This window comes from Lissotriton vulgaris, chromosome 3_1 (assembly GCF_964263255.1).
Source record: "Lissotriton vulgaris chromosome 3_1, aLisVul1.2, whole genome shotgun sequence".
NCBI classification, from domain to species: Eukaryota; Metazoa; Chordata; class Amphibia; order Caudata; family Salamandridae; genus Lissotriton; species Lissotriton vulgaris.
In genome coordinates this window covers 1,381,941,380-1,381,967,365 of record NC_141689.1, presented here as the reverse complement: position 1 = coordinate 1,381,967,365, position 25,986 = coordinate 1,381,941,380, and the positions used below count along the sequence as shown (strand labels likewise).

General features: G+C 42.8%; 1 protein-coding gene across 3 annotated transcripts in view; it reads left to right on the top strand.

The window, feature by feature from the left end:
• Positions 1-25,986, top strand: part of LOC147727940 (stimulated by retinoic acid gene 6 protein-like) — a 665,438-nt gene that overhangs the window by 560,054 nt on the left and 79,398 nt on the right. For all 3 annotated transcript variants that reach the window (XM_086961854.1, XM_086961855.1, XM_086961856.1), the window contains 2 exons: positions 15,882-15,930; positions 16,020-16,137. In XM_086961854.1, coding sequence (XP_086817980.1) covers positions 15,882-15,930; positions 16,020-16,137 — 167 coding nt within the window. The remainder of the gene's footprint in view (positions 1-15,881; positions 15,931-16,019; positions 16,138-25,986) is intronic.

Below are 25,986 nucleotides of genomic sequence, written 5' to 3'. Positions count from 1 at the left end.
AATATAGCCATCAAAAATATCGTTTTTAAGGTAAGTAATGTAATATCGATTTTTATAAATATAGAAAGTCAAAATATCGAAGTATATAATATAGGTTAAAAAAATTATTGAATTTTTAAAACTATCAAATTTTTTAAAGTGTTTTGTAGGTTAGTATATGTGTGCAAAGTGTATATTTTTTTGTAATTTATTTTAAGCAATTAATTTTATGTTATTTAATTTTTGCGTAATTGAATTCTGTAGCGGGTTGTGGGTTTATAGGGGAATAGGGTGGGAAGTAATTTCATTATAATTAATTAAATATGTTAATTTATTGATTGGTATTTATTTTGAATAAATTGTTAATTAATTTTTAATTGGTAATTAATTAATTCCCTAATTGGTAATTCATTTTTATTAATTGAATAATTGATAATTATGTGAATTTTATTAATTTATTTTCTGTTGTGGGTTTATAGGGGAATAGGGTGGGAAGTAATTTAATTTTAATTAATTAAATATTGTAATTTATATATTGGTATTTATTTAGAAAACATTTTTTATTAATTTTTAATTGGTAATTAATTAACTATTAATTGGTAAATCATTTTTATTAATGGATTAATTGATAATTAGGTGAATGTAATTAATTTATTTTCCGTAGTGGTTTGTGGGTTTATAGGGGAATAGGGTGGGAAGTTATTTAATTGTAATTAATTAATTGAATGTTTTTATATATTTATTGGTATTTATTTTGAATTAATTGGTAATTAAATTTTATTTTTTAAGTAATTAATTGTAAATTGGTAATTAATTTGTATTAAAATGTAATGAATTTTAATAATTAATTTTTTAATTGATTAATTATTATATTGTATTAAATTGGTATTTACTTTTAATTAATTTTTTATTGGTATTGATATAGAATTTATATTTATTCATATATTAAATATTTACTTTCTCTACTGTTAAACTCACTAGAGTGGGAATAATAATGTTTATCCCTACGCTATCCAACGCTTTCCCTACTGTTGCACTCTCTGGAGTGGGAATAGTAATTTTTACCCCTACGCTATCCAACGCTTTCCCTACTGTTGCACTCTCTGGAGTGGGAATAGTAATTTTTACCCCTACGCTATCCAACGCTTTCCCCACAGTTGCACTCACTGGAGTGGGAATAGTAATTTTTACCCCTACGCTATCCAACGCTTTCCCTACTGTTGCACCGTCTGGAGTGGGAAGAGTAATTTTTATCCCTACGCTATCCAACGCTTTCCCTACTGTTGCACCCTCTGGAGTGGGAATAGTAATTTGTACCCCTACGCTATCCAACGCTTTCCCCACTGTTACACCCTTTGGAGTGGGAATAGTAATTTTTACCCCTACGTTATCCAACGCTTTCCATACTGTTGCACCCTCTGGAGTGGGAATAATAATTTTCACCCCTACAATATCCAACCCTATCCCTACTGTTGCACTCTCTGGAGTGGGAATAGTAATTTTTACCCCTACGCTATCCAACGCTTTCCCCACTGTTGCACTCCCTGGAGTGGGAATAGTAATTTTTACCCCTGTGCTATCCAACGCTTTCCCTACTGTTGCACCCTCTGGAATGGGAATAGTAATTTTTACCCCTACGCTATCCAACGCTTTCCATACTGTTGCACTCCCTGGAGTGGGAATAGTACATTTTACCCCTACGCTATCCAACGCTTTCTCTACTGTTGCACTCACTGGAGTGGGAATAGTAATTTTTACCCCTACGCTATCCAATGCTTTCCCTTCTGTTGCACTCACTGGAGTGGGAATAGTAATTTTTACCCCTACGCTATCCAACGCTTTCCCTATTGTTGCTCTCACTGGAGTGGGAATAGTCATTTTTACCCCTACGCTATTGAACGCTTTCCCTACTGTTGCACCCTCTGGAATGGGAATAGTAATTTTTACCCCTACGCTATCCAACGCTTTCCCTACTGTTGCACCCTCTGGAGTGGGAATAGTAATTTGTACCCCTACGCTATCCAACGCTTTCCGTACTGTTGCACCCTCTAGAGTGCGAATAGTAATTTGTACCCCTACGCTATCCAACGCTTTCCCCACTGTTGCACCCTTTGGAGAGGGAATAGTAATTTTTATCCCTACGCTATCCAACGCTTTCCCTACTGTTGCGCCCTCTGGAGTGGGAATAGTAATTTTTACCCCTACGCTATCCAGTGCTTTCCATACTGTTGCACCCTCTGGAGTGGGAATAATAATTTTTACCCCTACAATATCCAACGCTTTCCCTACTGTTGCACTCTCTGGAGTGGGAATAGTAATTGTTACCCCTACTCTATCCAACGCTTTCCCTACTGTTGCACTTCCTGGAGTGGGAATAGTAATTTTTACCCCTACGCTATCCAATGTTTACCCTACTGTTGCAGTAGCTGGAGTGGTAATAGTAAATTTTAATCTCTTGCTATGCTACAGTAAAAATATTGTATATTTTTAATTAATATTATGTTAATATATATATATGTGTTAAAAAATCAAGTTGTATTTTTATTTTTTTAACGTTAATTAATTATTTAATAATGTTTAAATTATTTAAGTATATTTAAGTATGTTTTAATTAATTATAGTAATTATTTCCTTAATTTTACATTATTTTTAGGTTATTTTAATAAATTCGATATTTTTATTAAGTATATATATTTATTAGATATTTTTGATTCAATATTTTTGTACTTACCTGTTTGTAGATAGGAATTCGATATTTTGTCTTTCTATATTTTTACTTCGATATTTTTTTCGTCTATATTTTTTATTCCATATTTTTTCAGTGATCCCTCGTTATCACCAGCATTATTGCTTCAAACATTCTACAGCTCTTACAAATGTTTCTTGCTTTGGTGTCCAAGACTGAGGTACTCATTAATATGGCAACGTGAGAATGTGATGGGGAGATGAATACTCGAACAGTCTATCTACTCGGACTTCCACACCCACAAGGCAGGGCTATTGTTTCTAATGTTATAGTCATATTTGTACCACTGAGTTGATATGAATGTGGAATGACACATTTTTGTCAAATTTGATCCCCAAGTTTCAACTTAAATATTGGATGGAGAAGCCCCTGCTGGCCAATGAACTTCCAGATTAAGATCAAAGTTGTGTCCCACATTAAGAACCTCAGTCTTTTTAGCATTGCACAGCAGTTGATTATAGCTCATCCGGCAAAAGACAGCAGAAAGACCAAGTTGGATAGGTTGGATGACAGACAAGGAACTTAAGAAGTTCAAGAACTAGAACATAATCCCTGATACACCTCTGAAGAGGATGGAGTCAGAGAGGACAATCAGGCAGGCAGGAACATTGAGACCCTTCATACTCATTACAAACACTCTTAGGACAGACAAGACCTGGTACAGACTCCCGGGCCCCTCCTCCTGCCTCTCTTCACTGGGAGCGCGACAGCGCTCCCCGGCGCAGGATTCAGCGGGGGCCGGGGTGGGCTCCTGGTACTCTGCGGGGCTGTCGCGCACCCCGGCTTTACTTCTTTGAGGGCAGCCCCCGGACCTGACCCACCCCAGAACTGAGCAGTCCAGATCTATTTAAGCTGGGCAGAACTCACCTTCAGTTTGACAGCGGCACCTGAAGAAGGCGCAACAAGCCTAAATGCATCATGCCACATCTGCTGTATCATTAAAGAAACCTCATTCGAATTGCCTGCCTGTGGTCTCTTCCTTCCGCGCTGCTGGAGGTTTTCCTGGATATTTTTGTGTCAACCAGAGACACATAATGGGGCCTGTTCTACAAGCTGGCTGCCATCGTTACTGGTACCTGCGCAAGCAGCTTTTCCTTTGTCAAGGTGTTGACAAGAGGCAGCCCACCTTCTGAGGGTGAGATAAGCCAGGGGCGCTGCCAAACGGGGGTATGTGACTTCACAGAGGATACTGACTCGCTGCATTCAGCCCACGACACGGCGGACTTGCTCTCACCAGGTTGGAACGTAGTGTGGGGACTCGAGAGGTTTCCTGATTGCACTAAACTGAACATAGTGCGTCCAGTACTGCAACGCTTTTATTTCAGCAAGATTTAACTTTCTGTTTCCTCACGTCCCACCTGCCCAGGTATGAAGGTTTCTGGGAGCTGTAGTCTTCAGCGACGCTACATCTTGGTGGATGATCACATGGTTGGGGGAGGCGTCGGCTCCTTATCCGGGAGCAGTGCAGAACTATTTAAGCTGGGCAGAACTCACCTTCAGCTTGACAGCGTCATCTGAAGAAGGCCCAACAAGCCGAAATGCATCAGGCCACATCTGCTGTATCATTAAAGACACCTCATTCGAATTCCTTGCCTGTGGCCTCTTCCTTCCACGCTGCTGGAGGTTTTCCTGGATGTATATATACATACATATATATATATATATATATATATATATATATATATATATATATATATATATATATATATATATATATATATATATATATATATATATATATATATCGACAACTTCAGGAAATCTCTGCACTTCCGCACCTCGTGTGGCGAACAGAAAAGACACGAACCCCACAGAAATTGGCACCGATGTTATTTTATTTGGGCTTCAGATCTATATGTATATATATATATATATATGTGTGTGTGTGTGTATATGTATTACACAGTAATGGTCAATTTTGGAAAAGGTGATGGACAGAGTTTCTGAATGATGCAGAATACTCCTACCCAGTCAAGAGATCAGGGCTTGATCCATCACCGTTTTTTAGCTCACTGCTTAGTATTCTGCATCATTCAGAAACTCTGTCCATCACCTTTTCCAAAATTGATTTTATCCACAGTATGTGTGGGAGGGTATACTCAGACGTGAGTCCCTAGCTCATTGCACCATCAGGATTCAAGCAAGCCGGGCCGACGAGGCTGAAATGCCAGAAACCGGTCCCCGGTAGCTTGTCTCCTTCCCAGTATAAGAATTGGCTTGGTAGTTTGGTTTGCCCTGTTCCCATCATGCACTGGGACAGGAACAGACTAATTTGCATATAGCCAGGTTCTGAAGCTGGGATGGTGCAGTGAGCTAAATAACGGTGATGGATCAAGCCCTGATCTCTTGACTGGGTAGGAGTATTCTGCATCATTCAGAAACTCTGTCCATCACCTTTTCCAAAATTTACACAGTAATGGTCACCACTGTATAGTGATATATTGGTCAGAGTTTCCATAGGAAGAGCATTTTTTGTTTTGCTAATAACTTTGGCACCCTTTGATGAAACTTCATGAAACTTTCCCCAAAAAGTTCATCTGCCTCATCTCCATCCAGTACAGTTTCGGGGTGATCCATCAAGTGGGGGCTGAGAAAAAGGGGGGTACCAAAATGCATTTTCCAAAAACACATGGACCGGACTCACTTTTTATAGGTTCCATTTATTTGCCCTGCTAACGTTTCTGCTGACAAAGTAAAATAATTACAACTGTTTCATGTGAGAGTCACAGGGTTGCTATTACTAAAATGACAAACTAAAGTATGATTTAGATTACTGGCATACATTTAAAACTGATAATACTCCACAAAACCCTACTGAAGCAAATATTTCCTTTCTAGTGGAAACTGAAAATCACCGAATTTAGCCAAATTTATACTGCTTTGGCGTACTTTTCTATGAATGTTGCTCCTGCTATGCAAATCTGGCCTAAAACACCAAATATATCCTTGTGACCAGCAACATGTCCCTAGGCTCCTAAGCCTTACTTCCAATTCCCCTTCCCTGACATTTTGGCATTACATTCTTCCTCCTCTGGTTTCCGCCCGATTTTCTCAGCATTGCTGCATTTAATTCCAACATAGTAGTTGTACTTGTTCTTTAGTACAAGATGGAAAGTACACAGAAACAGTCCATTTGAAGCAAATGCTGCACAGAACACAAATAAAAGTAATGATGCAACTCTCACTTAAACCCTGCTTACAGAGCACAGGAGTCTCTGTATTGCTTCCATGCAATCAAAAAGTATATGCTTGGCAGAAATCATTACATAGCTCTCATCACACTGACTTCCCAATAAACACAATGAACCTGAGTCACACATATTGGGTGGTGAGTAGATGTTATCTACATTTATAGTACCCTGACTTACTCCTGAATTACTGGTTTACTTCTGGAATCCAGGAGGCAGCCATAGTACTACAACAATATGTCACAGCAACACCTTGGTGAATTGGGCCGAATAGCCAGTGGAAAAATATAAGAAGAAAAGGAAAGCTTCAAGAAAAATGAAACCTTGCTTTGTAGTCTTGCTACAATAAGCAGGTAACCCCTAGTTTCAATTATCAACATAGGGACCTATCCAGTCAAACAACCAATGTTCTCCTGTATCTAATCATTTTTTCTTACTGCTTCAGCTGTTTTCTGTATACCAGTACATTTTGTTGTCAACAAAGCTCTTTCAGTCTCCTGGCTTCTTATTAATTACTCAGCAGATTTTTTTCTGCATGGCCAAGGAGAGCAGGGAAAGGCACAGATCAGAGATTGATAATGCATTATTCCATTCCTTTCTTGGTGCTGAAAAAGTCTGGACCCATTTACACAATTTCTCTAGAGGGACTAGTCTTTCTAGAAGAGTGAGCGGCAGAGAGAAAAATCACTAGTTATGCTAATCTCAATACACTGCAACCAATGTGGCCCAACATTAATATACTCGATGACTTGAATTGAGTTTAGTATGGTTTAATTATAAATTTAGAAAAAAATCAATGTAGATCAATCTCAAAATAATCATATAAAAGTACAAAAAGATCAGAATAAGTCCAAATCTCCTTAAGAAATTTACTCTATATAGTATGAAGCAGATAACTAACTCCAAGATTATAATGCAGAAGATCAGGAAAAAGAAATGAAGGTTAAATTGCATCAGATGATATTTTTCAATGAGAATGCGAACGCTATCTTTGCCTACACTACCATAACAAGGACAACCTTAAATTAAAAGTATTTCGGTATGGGCATGATCAGGAAAGAAAGAAGAAAGGTGTCAGCCGTCAGAGTCTTCAGTAGAAAACACTCCAACAATGGAGCTAGTAGTATGAAGCTAGCAGAAGCATGGGTCTGCTCTCTGTGAAAACTTAAGATGGACTCTCTCCCTCATTAAGTGCAGCACATAATATCAACTGCAGTCGAGTTGATACTCCCACGTGGCTTCTTCTTTGGAAATTTTCCATAGTTCTGTCACAACTGTATACTTTCACCACCTTTCCCACTTCGATAAGCCATAATCTTCTCTCGTCCTGGGTTATTCCACTCATCTCCCATGAGAACTAACATACTTGCTTGTTACTGCGATTTATTCAGCCAACTCCTTCTTCTCATGCCTTGTTATCTATTAAGACAAAACTCCTTTATGTCAACTAATGAGGCTTAGCCACACCAGCAATGGAAACAAAATGAGACTAAGCATTCCGCATCAAAGGCTAAACACAGACAAACATGAGATTACAACTCGAGCTTGCACTGATAGAGAGAAGGTTAGGCTGAAATAAAATGACACATAAAGTTAGGCTAATATACACATTAGGCCTCAATGTAACTGTCGACTTTGGCTAGTGCACTACACTACAAATACATGCCCATTTCTACAAAAATAAAATAAATGCAGTTTCGCAGAAGAATGAATATAATGCACCGAATTATGAAAGTGTCATTGTTATTATACCTACACAAGATTAATTTGGGCTATATGTATGAATGTTAAATACTAGTTGCATACATCCTAGTTAATAATTTCACAATAAGACATTTTCATTATAATTTCTCCAGTCATATCAAAATTTGTAAGGTTTACATAACTTTATTAATCACATTTCATGCACCAATATTCAGTTGTGGAATACTTTAAATATGAAATATCACACTCTAACTATGATTAATTACTCAGAAATTTTACTGACTACGTATGATTATACGCACTCCTAAGTTATCTCAAATGGGATCAAGATTTCACATCTTCAGTATCGACAGATAAAGAAACGGTCAATGTAACATGTGCTTTGAATAATATGGGAGAGAAATCATGACAACATATACCTTATATCCTTAGTAGAAAATCCTTTTTCAGTCAGTCATTGCCATTTGACTAAACAGAGCAGCAGGATGGTGCATTAAATGTCCACCATTAATATCTTATCTTCTGAAATCAAATCTGAATGTGATGCAAACATATTACCAGTCATACTCGTGTTTCATATACAGTGGCAATGTCCTTCTGGGAAGAGGCATTTTGGTGCAAGACAGACAGAGAGGAGAGAGAATTAACAAACTGTTACATGAAAGAACAAATTCAAGTAAAGGGTAGAAGGAATAGATGAGGCTCAGGAAACAAGGAAGGAAGAATTGATACTAGGAGTGAACATGGGAGGGAGGGAAATAAAGCAATAGTCTCTATAAATACTAGAGAGCCTGTCTTCATTAAATGTTATGGCACAAAAATTGTGAACACCAACATCCAGTGATTTTGAAAACTTTGAAAAACCAAACAGAATTGACTGCAAATAAAAACTTAATTGGGGTGTATCTTAGCACTGATCCAAAATGGCGGTATTTTGAGTGAGCTCTGCCGGCCAGAGCACTATCCTCAATGACAATTCTGTGCTGCAGCTTGCTTTTTTGATGGCATCGGGATGCGAGTGGCCAACGATTGATAGCCAGTGCTGGCGGAAATTATTTGGGCACACTGGATGCCTAGAGGATGAGAGTCTGAGGAAGACCACCTGGACTGGGCCTGCAACGCTGGGCTTCCGCTCTGGTCTCCTGGCGCTTGCGGCGCAGTGCACGTGTATGCCACTGACTTGTGAGGGTATGCCACTTGGCGCTGGACTGGACCACCCAGATGGTAGTGGTGAGCAGCTGTCGGCGGGGGAAGGGCTGACCACAGCCGATGGCGCCTTCAGCAGTAGAGCAGCCCATTGCATAGTCGGGCCAACTTACATCATCCTCGGACTCAAGTGGTGAGGCCCTGTCGGCTCAAGCTGGCACTGCATCCGGTCATGGGAAGTACTGACACATGGTAGGGAATTGTTTGCCTTCCGTCCTTAAGAATGTCCTGGAAGTCGAACCACATTCAATTATCTGGGGAGGAGGTCATAACCTTGATTTAGACATTAATCTAGACTGCTGTGACTGTCATGAGCACCACCTTACCAAGTCCCGCTCTGCCTTTGTCGATATAATTGTGTAGTTTGATATGGTGGATCTATGGTGATCTCTACACAGGGTCTTGTGAGTACACTTTCCACTCCTCTGTACATAACACCTACTCCAGGCATGATTTCTGGGTGGGCTTGCGGGATGTCTTGGGGTGGACCGGGTTATTCAGCATCTACGCCAAACCTTATCTGCTCACTCTCCGGTGATACTACATATTGCTGTAGCCAACAGATATAAGTGTCAACTGCTATTTCGCGTCCAACTGAAAAACCTACTGGATACTGTTTTTAAGGAACAAATTCGGGCTGCAATTAATGAATATGTTGCTATAAATAAGGACCCTGTTAGTTCTGTTGCTAACTTCTGGGAGGTCCTCAATGTTGTTATCTGGGGGGAATGTATGACTGAGGGGCACAGCATCCTTAAATCTATCAGGGGTAAACTTGCAAAACTAGAGGATGACCTTCGTTCCATGGAAGTGCGATATGATGCAACTAAGGATAATCAACTTTTAGATACCATGCATTTGCTCCTCCTCGAATCTCATTAGGAGGCTGAAAGGGAAATGAAGTTCTTGGGCAAATACACGTTGGCTAGAATATAAGAGGGCAGCAGATCATGGCATAGCCTGGCTAAGCTACTTAAGCCTAGATGGGCCTCCACTAATGTTTATAATCTGGACACGGCTAATGGAAAAGAATAAAAACCCAAGTATATACTGTAGATGTTTGTAAACTTTTATCAATGGCTATACACCTCACAGTCACAGATGACTCCCGCAGACATGTCTATTTATTTAAATAGGTTGACCTTGGCATGGCTGGATCATGAGAAGTGCGAGCTCCTCTGTCAGCCTCTGACTGTCGTGCAGATGAAAACCATTATTAATATGCAATTAAAACGGGAACGCACCGGGGAACGACGGCCTCCCTGATAAATCTTATAAAACCTATGTTGCAGAATAGTCGCCTTTACTACTGCGCTCTATGAGGAAGTATTTCAGGCAGGTCTCTTACCACAAACAATGCGAAAGTCTATTATAATAACTCTTCTTAAGCCTGATAAATCCCCGTCCAGGTGTGAATCATACTGTACCCTCTCTTTTATTCATGAGGACAGTAAGATCCTTGCCAAGATCTTGGTAAATCGCCTGCTCCCACTAATGTCATGTCTGGTCCATCCGACCAGTCCGGCTTCATACCTGGACGATCTACGGTGGATAATCTTTATTCAATTTTGCTCTAATGCATCAGGTGAACCAAGACATTCAAATTATAGCTCTGTTTTTAGATGCCAATAAGGCATTTGGTACTGTTGAATGGGAATTTTTGCTTATGGTGTTGTCCAGCTTATGCCTCGGTCGAGCATTTGTAAAATGGTTCCAGCTTTTGTACACTGCCCCTTCATGTCAGTTGCGTCTGAATGGTGGATTTTCTGCACCACTTCAAATTGGTAGAGGGATGTAACAGGGGTGCCCCCTGTTGCCCCTTCTTTTTGCTCTGACTGTGGAACCCATGGCATGTGCCTTGCGTGAATTCCATTATCAACGGGGAGAGAGCATGGGATTGTGGCACAAATTACTTATCCATGTTTGATGCTATGCTAATTGTCAGGGATTCAGTGGTCAATCGGATTCCTATAGTTGAGGATACAGTGGAGTTTGGACACTGGTCGGGCTTGCAGATTAACTGGGACAAGTTCACTATGGTCCCTTTGACCAGCAATGCCACTAAACAAGAAATGTTGATTCTGCGACGCCCATCAGATATCTAGGCATTCTTTACCATACAGACATCCCCACCGTGAACCCGAGAAAATTATGGTCCCTGTATGGACAGTTTGCAGGTTCAAGTTGATCGCTGGATCACCCTGCCCCTGTCCTTGGCAGGAAGGTAGGACTTGATGAAAATTATTGTTTTGCCTAAGATGCTACACTTGTTTCAAAATATCTCTATCCCCTTAAATAAGGCCTTCTTCACTCCCTTACGGTTACACATGATCAAATTGGGGTGGGCGGGTCCACAATCGCGTACATGCTTGCACACATTGCAGATTCCATATCACAACGGGGGCTTAGCTACCCTATTTTGAAGTATATTATCTGGTGGCACAGATACAATTCATTCAGCATTGGTTTCTTAATTATCGACAGACCCTTCATGAGAGATGCTTGATTTCCGCCACTCCCTTGTCTGCTGCACCATTTGTGACCTTTCCGAGACCATCCACAGACATCCATACTGTCCACTGTACTGTTTGGGCCTGAAATAGACTGGCTTCTCTGTGTAGTGTCTGAACCCCGTACTCTCCCTTGGTGCCTATTAAGTTTTATCTTAAGTCCACGAGATTTAAGCAAAAGATTTATTACAGTATCAGATGTCTGTTGGACATGTTCTTCCCCGAATGCAGATTTGTTTCACATGCTTTTTGCTTGTCCTCATGTACATAATTTTTGGAAACAGGTATGGTCTCAAATCAACTTGATTTGTCATACTCAACTTCCCTTTTCCTTTACTCGTGTTTTTTGGGAAGTCTTTCTCCTTGTTGGGACATTGTTACGCTTAATGTTAACATCATTGACTTACTAATAGCAGTTGTGTTCCAGCAAATTACAGCCAATTGGAAAGACTTCTCCAAGATCTCTTTTAGAGCTCGGTGGTATGATGTTTGTCATAATCATAGATTGGACACCTCCTTTGTATATCCTTTACATATGGCAGCTAAACGACTAGATTTGTGGTCACTGTTACAATGCACCTTGATATCTGTGCTAGTCGTTCTTTTCATTTACAGCCTATCCAGCAAGAAGTCTTGAAACCTCCTTGAATCCCCTTAACTTTCTTTATTTCTTCACTACTTTATTGTCTAGTCTCTTAATTGACATATATTACTCTCTTTATTTTATTTTATGCTCATTTCATATATTGTTAATGTAGTAATTTTTTTGGACGATCTTTATGTATGTCTTGCCTTTGAGTTTCATATTTTGTAATGACACCCTTAATTCTCTTAATAAAATTTTCTTTTGAACTGAAAATGTTTTATCACAAGCTGCAGTTGAGTTATATCCCATGACTGCCAAGAGTTCTTGCACAGAAAGTCATTGAGACACTAAACGATCTGTTTGGGTGAATTACCGGCTGCAATGTTGGATGTGCTAATCCATGGTAAACTCTCTTAAGAAATTTGCTGTTAGTTTATTGGATTGCAGGAGGAGCCTCCGACATGGTCTGTTCTAACAGTATTGCTGTCTAATCGGCTATCTCACAAATTAATTACCAGACTATATACTGCGGTGATGAAGCGTTTGACTTCAGAGGCCACCCGGACCCACCTGGCATGGGAGAACAATCTGGGTCATGGTATCTCCAATGAACTATGGACATTTTGATGTCAGCCAAGACAGGAGGTATCTCTTAACAGTAGATACCGACTTCTACATTACAAGTTTGCATCAAGAGCATACCTCTAACCTTCAGACTTTGCGTGATATTATGGCACAGATAATATTAAATGTAAGAAATGTGGGACTCGGGCAGACTTTTTTCACTTGGCATGGCCCTGCTCAGCAGTGGTTACATTTTGGATTTGTGTGAGCACTGCCTTGCTAGACATGACAGATAATGTTTTTCATCTGACTCCGGTGATTATTTTGTTAGGTTATGTTAAAGAGGTACCTAAGTATTTTCACAGATTTACAGCCATGGGCCTACTATTGGGCAAACATAGGGTGGCCAAGACGTGAGGGGGTACAGGGAGCTCCAAAATGTTAGGATTTGTTAACGGACGTCTCTTAGTGAGGATTGGTCTGGGACCTATGCTTCAACCCTTCGAACTATAAACCAAAAACAGTACCAGTATTGCCACACTAATTCAACTTGGACCTAGGATGATCACTCGAATCACTGACTGAAACAGTAACTCTCGGGAAAAAGTCAGTGATTCGAGTGATCATCCTAGGTCCAAGTTGAATTAGTGTGGCAATACTGGTACTGTTTTTGGTTTATAGTTATTTGATGGTGAGGCTTGTCCTTATTGCCAGTGAGCCCAGACCCTGTTTTGGTTTTGGTTCAACCCTTCGAACGGCTTCTCACCCAGAGTCTTTAGGGAACCTCTGAGATCCTACCTTTTGAAAACCCAGCCTGTGTGATGGCACACCTATCATTGTAGCGCCAATTTATTGTTGCTTGCAGCTTGATGTGGGGATTTTCTTGCCCTGCTTCGGCATTTCAGGATGTATAACTTGCTATAAATGTAATGAGGCACTTGGACTTGCAGGACTTCTTGCATATGTATTTCAATTAGTATTGCCACTGTGAACTGTGTGTGCTATTAGACCAATATGAGCTGTCATTATTTTCCTTTTGTTTCATGCTGTGTACTACTATGCCGAACTGTCATTGGTATTAGTTACAAGCTGTACACTTTGAATAATAGTACAAAAGGGAGTGGTGATGGACGGAGCATCTGAATCAATCAAACACTCACACCCAGTCAAAAGATCTAGGTTTAATCCATCACCGTTCTTTAGCCCACTCTGCCATCCCAGTTCAGGCATGGCTATATGCAAAGTCAATCTGACCCTGTGCCTCATGGGAACAGTCCAGCCAAGCCATGTCTTCCCTGGACCGGAAACAAGCTTCCGAGGACCGGTTTCTGGCAATCCAGCCGTCTTCAGCCCGGCTTGCTTCAATCTAGTGGCAAAGTGAGCAAGGGACTCACGTCTGAGCTTACCCTGCCACACTTATGGCGGCCAAAAGCAGTACAAAAGGGGGTGGTGATGGACGGAGCATCTGAATCAATCAAACACTCACACCCAGTCAAAAGATCTGGGTTTAATCCATCACCGTTCTTTAGCCCACTCTGCCACCCCAGTTCAGACATGGCTATATGCAAATCAGTCTGACCCTGTGCCTCATGGGAAAAGTCCAGCCCGAACTGCCAAGCCATGTCTTCCCTGGACCGGAAACAAACTTCCGAGGACCGGTTTCTGGCATTCCAGCCGTCTTCAGCCCGGCTTGCTTGAATCCAGTGGCAAAGTGAGCAAGGGACTCACGTCTGAGCATACTCTGCCACACTTATGGCAGCCAAAAGCAGTACAAAAGGGGGTGGTGATGGACGGAGCATCTGGGTATGCTCAGACGTGAGTCTCTTGCTCACTTTGCCACTGGATTCAAGCAAGCCGGGCTGAAGACGGCTGGAATGCCAGAAACGGGTCCTCGGAAGCTTGTTTCCGGTCCAGGGAAGACATGGCTTGGCAGTGATAACTAATGATCTGCAAAATAATAGAACATCCTCCATTTGTGTCTTCAGCACATTGCCATACTTGTAGATGCGTTCATGGCTTTCCTCAGTATGGTAAACTGCTGTCTTCCCGATCAAGTGAAACCATGAGAGTTAGATCGGCAGGGAAAGTGTGTTGGACTGTCACAGAAAAGTGTTCCCAACAGGTTGGTAAAGGCCTCCCTCATGTTGAAAATAAAAGTGTGGGCAAATGCAATGTATCTTGACAGTCATGGTACAGTTCCAGGGCTCACACTGGTGGGAGAATTTCCACCATGCAAAACACGCATTGGCAGAATTTACGCCATAGTTAACAAAATGGTTTTTCATGCGTCAGAAAAGGGCAACTTTGAAGAAGAAACCTCTGCAGAGATTTCAAAATGCAGAAGAAATTCCATTCCAAAACTGCCATTCTAGTAGACATACAGCCTGCTAACACACTGCAGTGAAATGAAGAGTTGCTAGAGGAGCAACCTACCCCAGCCTTCAGCCAACATATTGCAGGAGTTCATTTTCTTACTACCTTAGATCTAAGAATGGCTTAAAGAGAGCGAAGAGTGGGTGCTGGAAGGTAAAAAAGTAGTGTTAGGATGTGGATATCCAGCTATGTTACATATGAAGAACGAATTACCGTCTGATAATGAAAGCAAAGATGCATGAAATGGCGAAGGCTAAAGGCTATGTCAGTTAATTCTCATTTGTATTATTTTTTATGGGCCAGGTTTTGTTCCAATCTATTTTTGGAATAAATACATTTTAAAACGGCAGTTTGGTACATTTCCTTTAGACCGGCTAAAGCATGACTAACAAAGGAAATTATTGAACTATACTTTGTCTGACTACAGAAAAGTCACCAAGGGCTGGTTACAACAGGCCCATATAATTGTGTTCACTGCACATGAGCCTGTTTGCACAGATATTGCAATTATAAGTGGTGTCATGCTTGTGGCACCTGATATTCGCTGGGTGCAATACAGCTTGTACCCCTCGTTAAAATCCAGCAGGTCAACTATATCAAAATTGATCAGGGGATACATTCTGGACCTCTGGATGTCGGATTTAATCGAGCCAGATAAATTAAGACTATCTCTCCAGAGCGATTGTAATTGTTTTAACGCGGAAATGAATGACCCTCAGAATGAAAAAGTTAATATGGCAATATTTGACCATTCAGAAAATTCACTGACATTGTACGAACAGAATCTATGCTCAGGGATGCCTGGCAAAGACAGAATGTGTACAGTGCCTGATGATATTGATGACACCTTATCACAGATCATTAGTAGACTGCTCTTTCCAAGGAACCTTGCCGGGAATACTTGAATAACTGTCAACTGCAGTGAGTTGTGTTTAGAAACTTGGAAGATGCCTTAACAATACCTAGAGAAGTAACATCCATCGTGTGAGATTATATTTTCAAATGATTTTCTTTTACTCAAACAGGCTGCAATAGCAACATACTCAGGCTGGCAAATTGCGTACATCCTCTGGGGTATGTTTACAAAAATATATATAATTCTAAAATCACATTGCTTTTTGGATTTTTCTATTTGTTAACCTGTTTACATTTTATTTTCACAGGATATCAAATCACCCATGTGATCCAGTGTCTCATTGGACTGGCCATCATGTACATTTTTGTAGTGCCCATCACAGACAACCGAGCAATGGAAATGCTGAAAGGCTTGGGGATTTCATTGTAAGTGTGCATAACTTACTTTGTCATCCTTTGGCAATCGTAAACATATTCTTAGGTCATTTAGATTTCATAAATATCAATCTCTGTTAAAGGAAAGAATGATTCACTAAGAACTAGATACACAAACACATCCTGCAGACCATCTGCATGTGCTCGTGTCCTTTTAGAGAGATGATGTGGAAACAAAGAGGGGACGAAAGAAAGAAAGAGAAAGGGAAGGAAAGAAAGAAAGAAAGAAAGAAAGAAAGAAAGAAAGAAAGAAAGAAAGAAAGAAAGAAAGAAAGAAAGAAAGAAAGAAAGAAAGAAAGAAAGGAAGGAAGGAAGGAAGGAAGGAAGGAAGGACGCAAGGGAGGGAGGGAGAGAGAGAGGGAGGGAGGAAGAAAAGAAACACACTCCAATTGACAATGAGCCGAGTCAGAAATGTAAGAATCTTTATTTTTTTATGTTGAACTGATGCACGTCTGCTCTTCTGCCTCGGAATAGTCATCCGTGGAGATTCCTTCCTTCAAAAAGTGACAATTGGGGGGAAGCAAAATTGGCTGTAATCTCATTTTAGTACTCTCTTCCTCTTCGGCTGCCCCAACCATCCATCTTACTTCCCTTGGCATCATCGTATTCAATTAACAAAAGCTGGTGTATGTTTGGAGACAACCTGAAGATGCTGTTGGATTCTTAAGCTGAATATGATTTCTGATGTTAGAGATCTTGTTCAAGGAAAAGACGGATTCTCGGCCCTCTGGCATGACAGTCGAAGACTTGGCCTCAAGCTCTTGCGCTCTTTGAGTGTGTAGGGTGGTCTTACATTCCTGAACCACCGCTTCACAGTGAGTGTCCGATAGCTGATGGACTTTAGCATCTAAGGAAGAAATTAGAGGCCTGTTTTCAAGTTCAGAGCATTAACCATGACCTAACCACTTCCAGCATCACTGAGGTTTCTAAACCGCTTGCAGCCCTCATCTTTTGTCATAAACCACATCAGCCAGAAGATAAAGGACTGCTCTCCCCTCAATCAGGTTTCGGTGTTAAACAGCTGCTGGAAGACCTAAGAATGATTGATACATCAATGTGCTAGGTCAGATACTTTCTTCTACAGCACTCATTTACTTGGACACCTCTATGGCAACAGTGGAATGCAGAGCACATTTCTAAGAACCACACACCCACTTTGAGAGCACAATGAAGGCTGAATACAAAGAGAAGGTCCAAAAACCTCAGTCTTAACCGGGTAAAAGCATTGGTGAAAACAGGGTTCATTAAGTAGATCTTGGTTGGCATCATCAAATTGCCACTCATGGTTCTACTCAACAGAATTAGAAGAATACAGGCATGACTTGATGTCATTAAATGCTATATATCTGATGCCATTTTGAAATGCAGCAACTTACAGGTCAGGAGTCATTTGAAAATGCAAAGCAGTATGTTACGGATTTGTGTAATAAAGTACATAGTCAAACTGAAGAGAGACCTGTACCAATTAACAAGCTTGTGTGCTGAAAAATAGGGGAAAACTGGTTACAATTGAGCAATGGCTTCACCATAATAATCCTGCAACACCATTAGGGGCATGGCCTGGAAACATGGCCGACAGGACGTGAGCCCCTGAGCTCCCGGTCAGCCCATTCACATAATCCTGCTAAATCCTGCCTGCAACATAAGGGACATTGACGTCCCAGAGTTGCTAAGAGCTTTACTGGATATCAGGCGAAACCTGCTATTGAGCGCTTAAGTTTGCGTAAGGGGGTTGTCTGTCCCCTCCCCCTACATCACCCACGCACCTGACAGAGCACCCGGCGGGGAAGGGGGCCCGGGTGGGGGAGCTCCAGGGTGCCTCAGAGGGTCTTGTGGGCCCAGAGCTGACTGTCATAAAGGAACCCTGAGAGTGGCAGGGCCGCAGTCACTGAGGCGGCCCTCCCTCGCCCCGCTGCAGTGCAGCTCTTCGGGCGCACCACAAGCAACCCAGTGCTGCTGGCTGCCGGTGCCCGCCCGGCAATGAGGGACCCAGGGAGAAAGATCCCCACAGTGACCCAGAGAGGCTGCAGGCCCAGTACAGTTTGCTACAGGATGGACCTCTAGGGAATTGGAGCCACAGTTTCTGAGGCAGTCCACCCTCCGGTGCTCTACGACTAAATCATCCATGCCGGCCTCCAGCACCATGCGGTGGGCCTGAAGTGCTTGCTGCAGTGCCCTGAGTAGAGATGGGGTGCTTGGCATCCCCTGAGTGTGTCCCTCTGGATGGCACCTGGGAGCCTGCACCAGCCTTCATCCTCAGTAGGTCATCTATGGACATGTCACTGGTGCACCCCTCAATTGCTCCCGGTGGTTGCCTTTGGACAACTGCCCTCAGTTCTTAAATCGACAGTCCGAGGGACCGGAGACTGGGGTGTCTGACCGGCCACTGTTGAGGACTGGTGTGGCCTGGCTCTCCTCAGGCCTTGCCTGTGCTACCCGGCGGACCACCTGGGAAGTCTCCTTGGCAATACGGGACAGTCCTCTCCAGAGATGCTATCAGGGGATGAGGCAACTTCCTGGAGCTGTAACAGTCTGGTCCCCATGGGTGCGCTCAGGTCTAACAAGTGTCTTTCCACAGGGCAGAAGTTCAGGCATCCAGGGCCACGCTGGGCTCCACTCTCGCTTCCTTCAATTCAATCCATGCCTCGACTGGAGAATTGGTGCCCCGGCTGATGAAGTGACAATGCTGTGGGGTCCCGGATGGTAAGGCGCAATCACAAGAGTGGTATAGGAGCTAACAGCGCTAAGGTGCCCCCCATATCAGTGTATGGTCTTCAAATCTTGACAGACCTGGTTGCTGTAACCCCGAGAGAGGGGTGGAAACAACCTGCAGCCCCCGGAGATTTTAGAGGCAGGAGTAGCCCTACATTCTACAGCCAGGAGGTGAGGGGGACCATCCCTCCCAGTTCATTATGGTAAGGACAAGCCAGCTCACTCAAACCCAGCGAACACCATAAGCAAATACACCACACAACGCCAGGCCGACCAAAGAATAACACGGCAGAGAGGACCGGTGAATTGGGGAATGCATCAGAGGGTGACACAGAGCCCTCCAGGGCTGAATCACTTACAGCGATTCAGGATTCCCTAACCCCACTTGAAAGTAAGATAGAGACAGTGTAGGTTTATGTTAATCTTTTGTGGGCATAACTACAGAAAGCTGTGGACAAAATCACGACTCCAGAATGCAACATTGCATAATTGCAGGTGGAAGTGGTTGTCTTCCAACTTCAAATGGCCCAGATGACCACTGTCTTGAAGGAGTTGGAACGGCGAGCGGAGGAGGCGGAAAGCTGCTCCTGATGCAGCAATATTTGCATCCAGGGTTTCCCTGAGAGAGCTCCAGTGAAATGTTCCTAGAGGACTGGGTATGGACTGAACTCAAGACGCAGGACCTATCTGACTTTTTCGTAGTGTAAAGATCCACTTGTGCCACCACAACCACCACCTGGGGCTTCTCAGAGGGCCACTATAGCCAGAATCCTCAACTATCCCGACAGGGACTGAAACCTTCGAGCGGCCCATGAGCGGTCAGCCCCAATCTTCGACAGTAGCAAGATAACCATCTATCCATACTACACTAAGCTGATGCAGGGGCAAGGGGACTGGAGATGACTGAATGGGAGAGTTGATGTTGGTACCTCTCAGGTAGCACAACAGTATGCCTGGCAAGTAACTTGAGGGACTTGAGAGTTGTTGGGGATGAGTGTGAAGTGACTGACCATATTGTGTGCTAGTTGAACGCCTAGCTCCATTGTGCTGCCCTCTGGGACACAAGAGTGTGCAGCCAAGAATAAAGGCGGGATGCAGGGGAGCCCTGGTTGAGCATGCTCTGGGATGAATGGAACTAGTTATGAATTAATAGCATGAGAATGACTAGCTGGGAAGCTGACCGGTTAAGTAAGTTAACTAGTCCATGTTGAATTGGCTGGAATGCTGTGCATGTGCTGGCACATGCATGGGGTGGGCATCTATAGTCAAATTGCTGAACCATGTCCAAGGGGGGGTTCATTATGCATTGTATGTTACTGTTTATACTTTTGCAGCAGTTAGCAGGGGCTCAGATATAGCGGGGAGGAAGGAAGCTCCTACTCGACACCACAAACTATGATTGGGGCTGATCTTAGAATCCTGACATGGAATGTCAGAGGATTAGGGACATACACCAAGAGGTACAGGGTACTCACCAACCTAAAATGACACAAAATCGCAATAGCTTACTTCCAGGAAACACATCTGGATGATGCAGATGCTACACGTCTAGCCAAGTGAGGACAACTTTTTCACTCCTCCTACTCAACATACACCAGACTAGGGACACACTAATCTGGGTGGTGACTGGGGTACCCTAAATGGAGGATGATGTATGTGGTGGCTTTGTCCTGATACTAGAGACAATAGGACAGGCGCGACTTCACCATACTGAACACCCATGCCCCAAATAACGATGACTCCACTTTTTTTTCACAATATTCAGCAACTGTTCACACATGACTTTGACTTGCCCCTGATATGGTAGGCAACTTCAACTGCATATTGGACTCTATCCAGGACAGGGCACCACCCAGGTCGGATATCAAACTGTTAATGATGGCTGCACTTAGCGGGGTAATGCAAACCCTGGTGGAAGATGATATCTGGCAACTGAACCCCCTGCGCCACAGGTATACACTTGTTACTCTACCACATGTAACACATACAGTAGACTGGATAGGATACTGGTGGCAGGATTTCCTTGCATGGAAGACATTGAGGTAACACACATAGCATGTTTCCTTTCGGATTATTGCCAGGTCAGTTGTGCCTTGCAGTGGGGTGAACCCGCGTAAGCAGCTAGGTCCTGGAGGAAGCTGTTTGAAAGTCAAGTGGGCTCTGTGGGAGGAAGGCACTATTGTAAGCATTGTGAGATTACATGAAGGACAGCTGGGGTAGCACAGCCAGAAGGGTTACTGAGTGGGAGGCCCTCAAACTAGTATTGAGGGGCAGGTGTACAGGCTTAACCTGCGTAGTGCCTATGCAGCTCCAGGTGAAGCTAGGCAGGGCGGAAGCAGCGCTGGCCTCGCTGAAAGCTGGGAAGCAGTCGCACCATGATGCACGCTGTAGGGAGATGGCAGTGTGTAGAAGAATGGCAGAAATGTGGGACCCCTGGATAAATATACAATTAAACAATTTAGACAGAGACTACACAGAAAAGGAGACAAATCTGGTAGGCTGCTCGCCTGGATCCTATGTAGGAAACATTCATCACCACTTGCAACACATCTGATGTCGACGGATGGTACCAGAGTCGCCACTATGGATGGAATAGTGGGCATAATTTGTTAGGATTTACAACACTTATACAATGAAGACACTGGCATAACCCTGACATATACCATTCCTAGAGAAACTGGATTACCCCCGACTCACACAGATGGCAGCCAAGTCCCTAAATGCTCTGATAGTTTAAGAGGAACTTCGTAACTGGCTGAGTATGCTCCCACAGGCAAAGGTGCTGGGAAGAGATTTCTTTCTGCCCCAGTTTTATTAGGCATTCTCGGCCACAGTTACTTAGGTTCTTCTGGAGGTCCTTCTAGAGGCTTTCAACAGAGAAATGCTACTGTCATCCTTGAGGGAGGGAGAGATGTGTATGTTGCTTCAGCCGGGTGGCGACAAGACCGAACCCTCCGCTTACCAGCCGCTCAACGAGATTAATGCAGACGCGAAGATACTCTACAAATTTCTCGCCAACCAACTGGTGCCCCACATGTCCCAACTGGTACAGGAAGACCAGTGCAGGTTCATCCCTGGCTGGGACACCAGTATGAACCTTAGACATCCAGCCCACATCCTCCATGAAGTGGAGGTATGCGGTGAGGAGTTGGCTCTGGTCGCCATTGACCTAGAAAAAGCCTTCAACTTGGTGGACTCGGGCTACCTACTCGAAGTGGTGAGATTCATGGGATTCGGTCCTTATATTCGATGTTGTGTCCAGCTGCTATACACTGATCGTAGTGCTAGAGTATGCATGGATTCCAGCTGTGCGTATGTGTGGAACGGAGGACACAGCAAGACTGCCCTCTTTCACCACTCGTATTCGCGCTAGAGATGGAACCCCTGGTGATATGGGCATGTCGGAAACTGTGGGACTGGGACATATGCCTGGGAGATACCTGTCACATAGTATCACTGTACGTGTTAATGCGCTCTTCTATCTCGTTTCCTCATGTGTGGCGCTGCCGACATTGTTACAACTACTAGATGAGTTTGGAGACCTGTCTGGACTCTAGCTCAACCAAAATAAATCTCCGTTACCTCTGACTGCCCTGGTCAGTATGCCAATAGCTCATCACCTAGCCTGGGACTGTGCTGGAAATTAGCACAATCTTATATGTGGGGATTCAGGTGGTACATACCAAGATGCAGCAACTACGCCTTAATATGCACAGGGTGCTAGATGCCATACAGAGTAAGTGATTTTCTGGAGCACATTGCTCCTTTCGCTGATGGGCAGACTAGCTGTTGCCGAAATTGTGTTATTGCCGAGATGCCTGTATACACTACAGAACTCACTCTGTCCCATACCCATGAAGGTATTTAAGCAACTGAACCCCATCCGTATTTTTCTTTTGAGGGTGGGTTGCCGCAGTACAGTGGCGTTGACCACATTCACCCAATGGTACGAAGACAAGGGCCTGAAGGTGCAGAGGCATGACCTGTACTACTTTGCTTCACATCTACAACACGTGGCCTGGTGGCTCGATGAGGGTGACAGTATCAAAAGGGTTGATGACCCAAGATCAACTACCCAAAGCATTAATGGAAGGAGAGGGAGCTGCGAGGGACATGCCATACGTTGTTCGCCAGACAACACTAATATGGCAAAGCTTTGTAAAAGAGGGCCTGAAGTGAGCCTCATTCTCCAGAGAAAGCCCAGCCGGGCACTAGTGCCGGTGAGGCAAACAATGGACATGTCCTTTCAACCTTAGAAAGACGGTGGTTGTGCCCTACTGGCAGACTTATATCCCAGTGAGATTGGTATTTCTTTCGAACAAGCCTGGGAGGACTTTGCACTCAGGCCGGGCACTGTTTACACCATGCTGAACTAGCTGAGTTGGCCAAATTGACCCAGCCCACATACATGGGCGCACCTCAATCCACTCATACTCGGTCCTGTGGTGAGGACAACACTTGATTACACTACTATATAAGGCGATGAGCTTGGATGCAGCGGGTCCCCACTTCTGGAAATCTGCAAACTAACTCATTCAGTATCTTGTAATACCGGCTGTAAGCTGGCACACTACAATTTCCTATACAGGACCTATCTAAACACTAATGGCCTTCACTGCATATCACACACCTAACAGGACAGTTGACCGCAATGTAAAACTGGTGGGGCGGACTTCCTGCACCTGGCATGGCAGCACAGGACTGTGCAGGACTTCTGGGCTCAGGTGATGATGAATCATCTAAAGAGGACCACTCATCTACAAATTGAATGCACACCACTGAATTGTCTTCTGGGGTATGTAAAGCGGACAACAAAGGGCCGTAAGATGGCCTATACATTTATGCAGCTAGTGCTGGTATTGGACAGGCGTAGTGTTGCCATCATCTGGATAGGCCAATGTACACCCGCAGTTGAACATTGGTATACGGATGTATAGGAGTGCTATCGAGCGGAGGAGATGCACATGAAGATAAGTAAGTATGATGAAAAACTGGAAGAAGACCTTTTAAGGTTGGAGGGAGTTTTGTGATACATTTCCAGATCCACATGCAGACACTGATTCCACAGACAGGGATGGCAAGGGTGAGATCGCAAGTGATGACTCAACTCCAGGGAGTGATAGAACTTAGTCTTAGCAGTATTAGGGTGATGTGCTCGCCAGCTTTGAGTGATGGAATGTACCCTTGAGTGCAAGAGAGAAGCCGCCAGTGGGCTTGATGGTTGAATGACTGCCTTCTCCAGTGCGATCTGCCATGTATTGTGAACAGTGCTCCTCAAACAGCTGTACTCTGTTCTTTAAAACTGAAAAATAAAGGTTTAAAAAAGAAAACCTGAAACACCATCAAGCTCTGAAACGTGCATAGGAAAAGGTACCAGAAAAAAAAAGAACAAATCATTCATTTACTTTAAGATTAGTCTACAAGGAATCAACATAATGCTCACTTCCTTTGCTTTAGCCTTCCAGGACCTTTGATGACAGAACATCATGCATAAGAGAAGCCCTCTGTACTTTGATCTTGGAACAAATTTGGTAGTGGGAGATGTCAGTAGAAGACATAGGGCCTGATTTAGGACTGGGCGGACAGGTTACCCTGTTACAGTAGTGACGGATATCCAGTCCGCTGAAATATAAATCCCATTATTTCCTATGGGATTTATATGTTAGCAAATGGACTATCCGTCACCATTGTGACAGAGTACAGAGTTTCTCCGTCTGAAGATAGAGGATGGAATTTCGATGGTTACCGGACACTGAAGTAGCTCAACAAAATAGATTTGACGCTCTCTAAATCAGGGTTGGTGAACCCAATAGATAGTAAAATCAATTTGGGTTTCTTATTTACTAACAAATATGTGAATAATATCTGCACTTGAATACATTTTCCTCATATGCATTTTGGGTATCCTAAAAATCTGACTGGATTTTATTTATTGGGGGGTTCAACAAGCCCAGCACTACTCTCAATCAGACCTCTGTGAATCCTATTGGTTCACATATACAGAACCTCTGTCTTGCACTAATATGTAGTCTGCGATTAGGAAAAACTACACAGTTCTTTCAAGTTTTTAAACGTTTTTATTTATGGAGTTTTATATAGCGCTGACCAGACCCGTGGGTATCGGAGCGCTTTACAACATTGTTTCAAGATAGTTAAACATATTAGAACATATTAGAACAATCCTCAACAAAAAAACGTTTGGTGTCTAGCGGGGGAGGGTTGCTGGGGAGAAAAGCCTATGCCTTAAATACCTACATTTGCGTAACATTGCAGAAAATCTTGGGAATCGATGGTGACGTGGGAGGGTATTTTCTGTGAAAAGGATTACATTAGAGCTACCCGTGTATTGAAAGTTTTCAGTAAAATCGTCTCCAGTTATTAAGCATGGGACTAAAAAGTGTTGAAAGGGAGTGACATGTTTGTCTTTATCATGGTATTGTACAAGCAAATATAAAAAAATGTGATTAGTATTTATGAAATTATGTTCAATGTTAATGGTCTCAAATCACAAGAGTAAGGGCCGCACTTACAAGTAGCAGACCTTGAACCAGAGTTGCATTACTTCCAGCTAGCAACTCTTGGATAGAAAGCAGAAGCAATTGACCTCTATCCCAGTGAGTGGATTGAACCTGTAGATGGAACCATCAACTAGGCCGACAATAGATTGCATAATATGCCTGTGGATATGGGTTGACATGCTACATACTATGGTGTCTTAGAAATTGAATTCCTGTAATTCGTATAAAAGAACAAATAACTTTCAAATACTTTTAAGATTCTACACATGACTGAGGGAAAAGAATATAAATCCATGCAGGTGATCAGCTAAATAAATACAGATGAGGCTTTGAAATATTTTCACAATTTTGGAGTAACTTATTTTGCTCTCAATCAGTTACTTTATTCCTGCATAGCAAGAGCCAGTCAATCTCACGTATCAATAGACAATGTTCTCGAAATATTATCTCTAGTTGAAAATTCATCAAAACACAGTTCTTATGGGCATCTCCCTGTTATTTTAGATGCAGCATATCTATCAGTTTGGTCAGATGTAACATATATATTAATTTGTTTAATTAACATTTTAGTGCTGAAACCAAGATGTAAGGCACATTCTTCTAGGCAAAA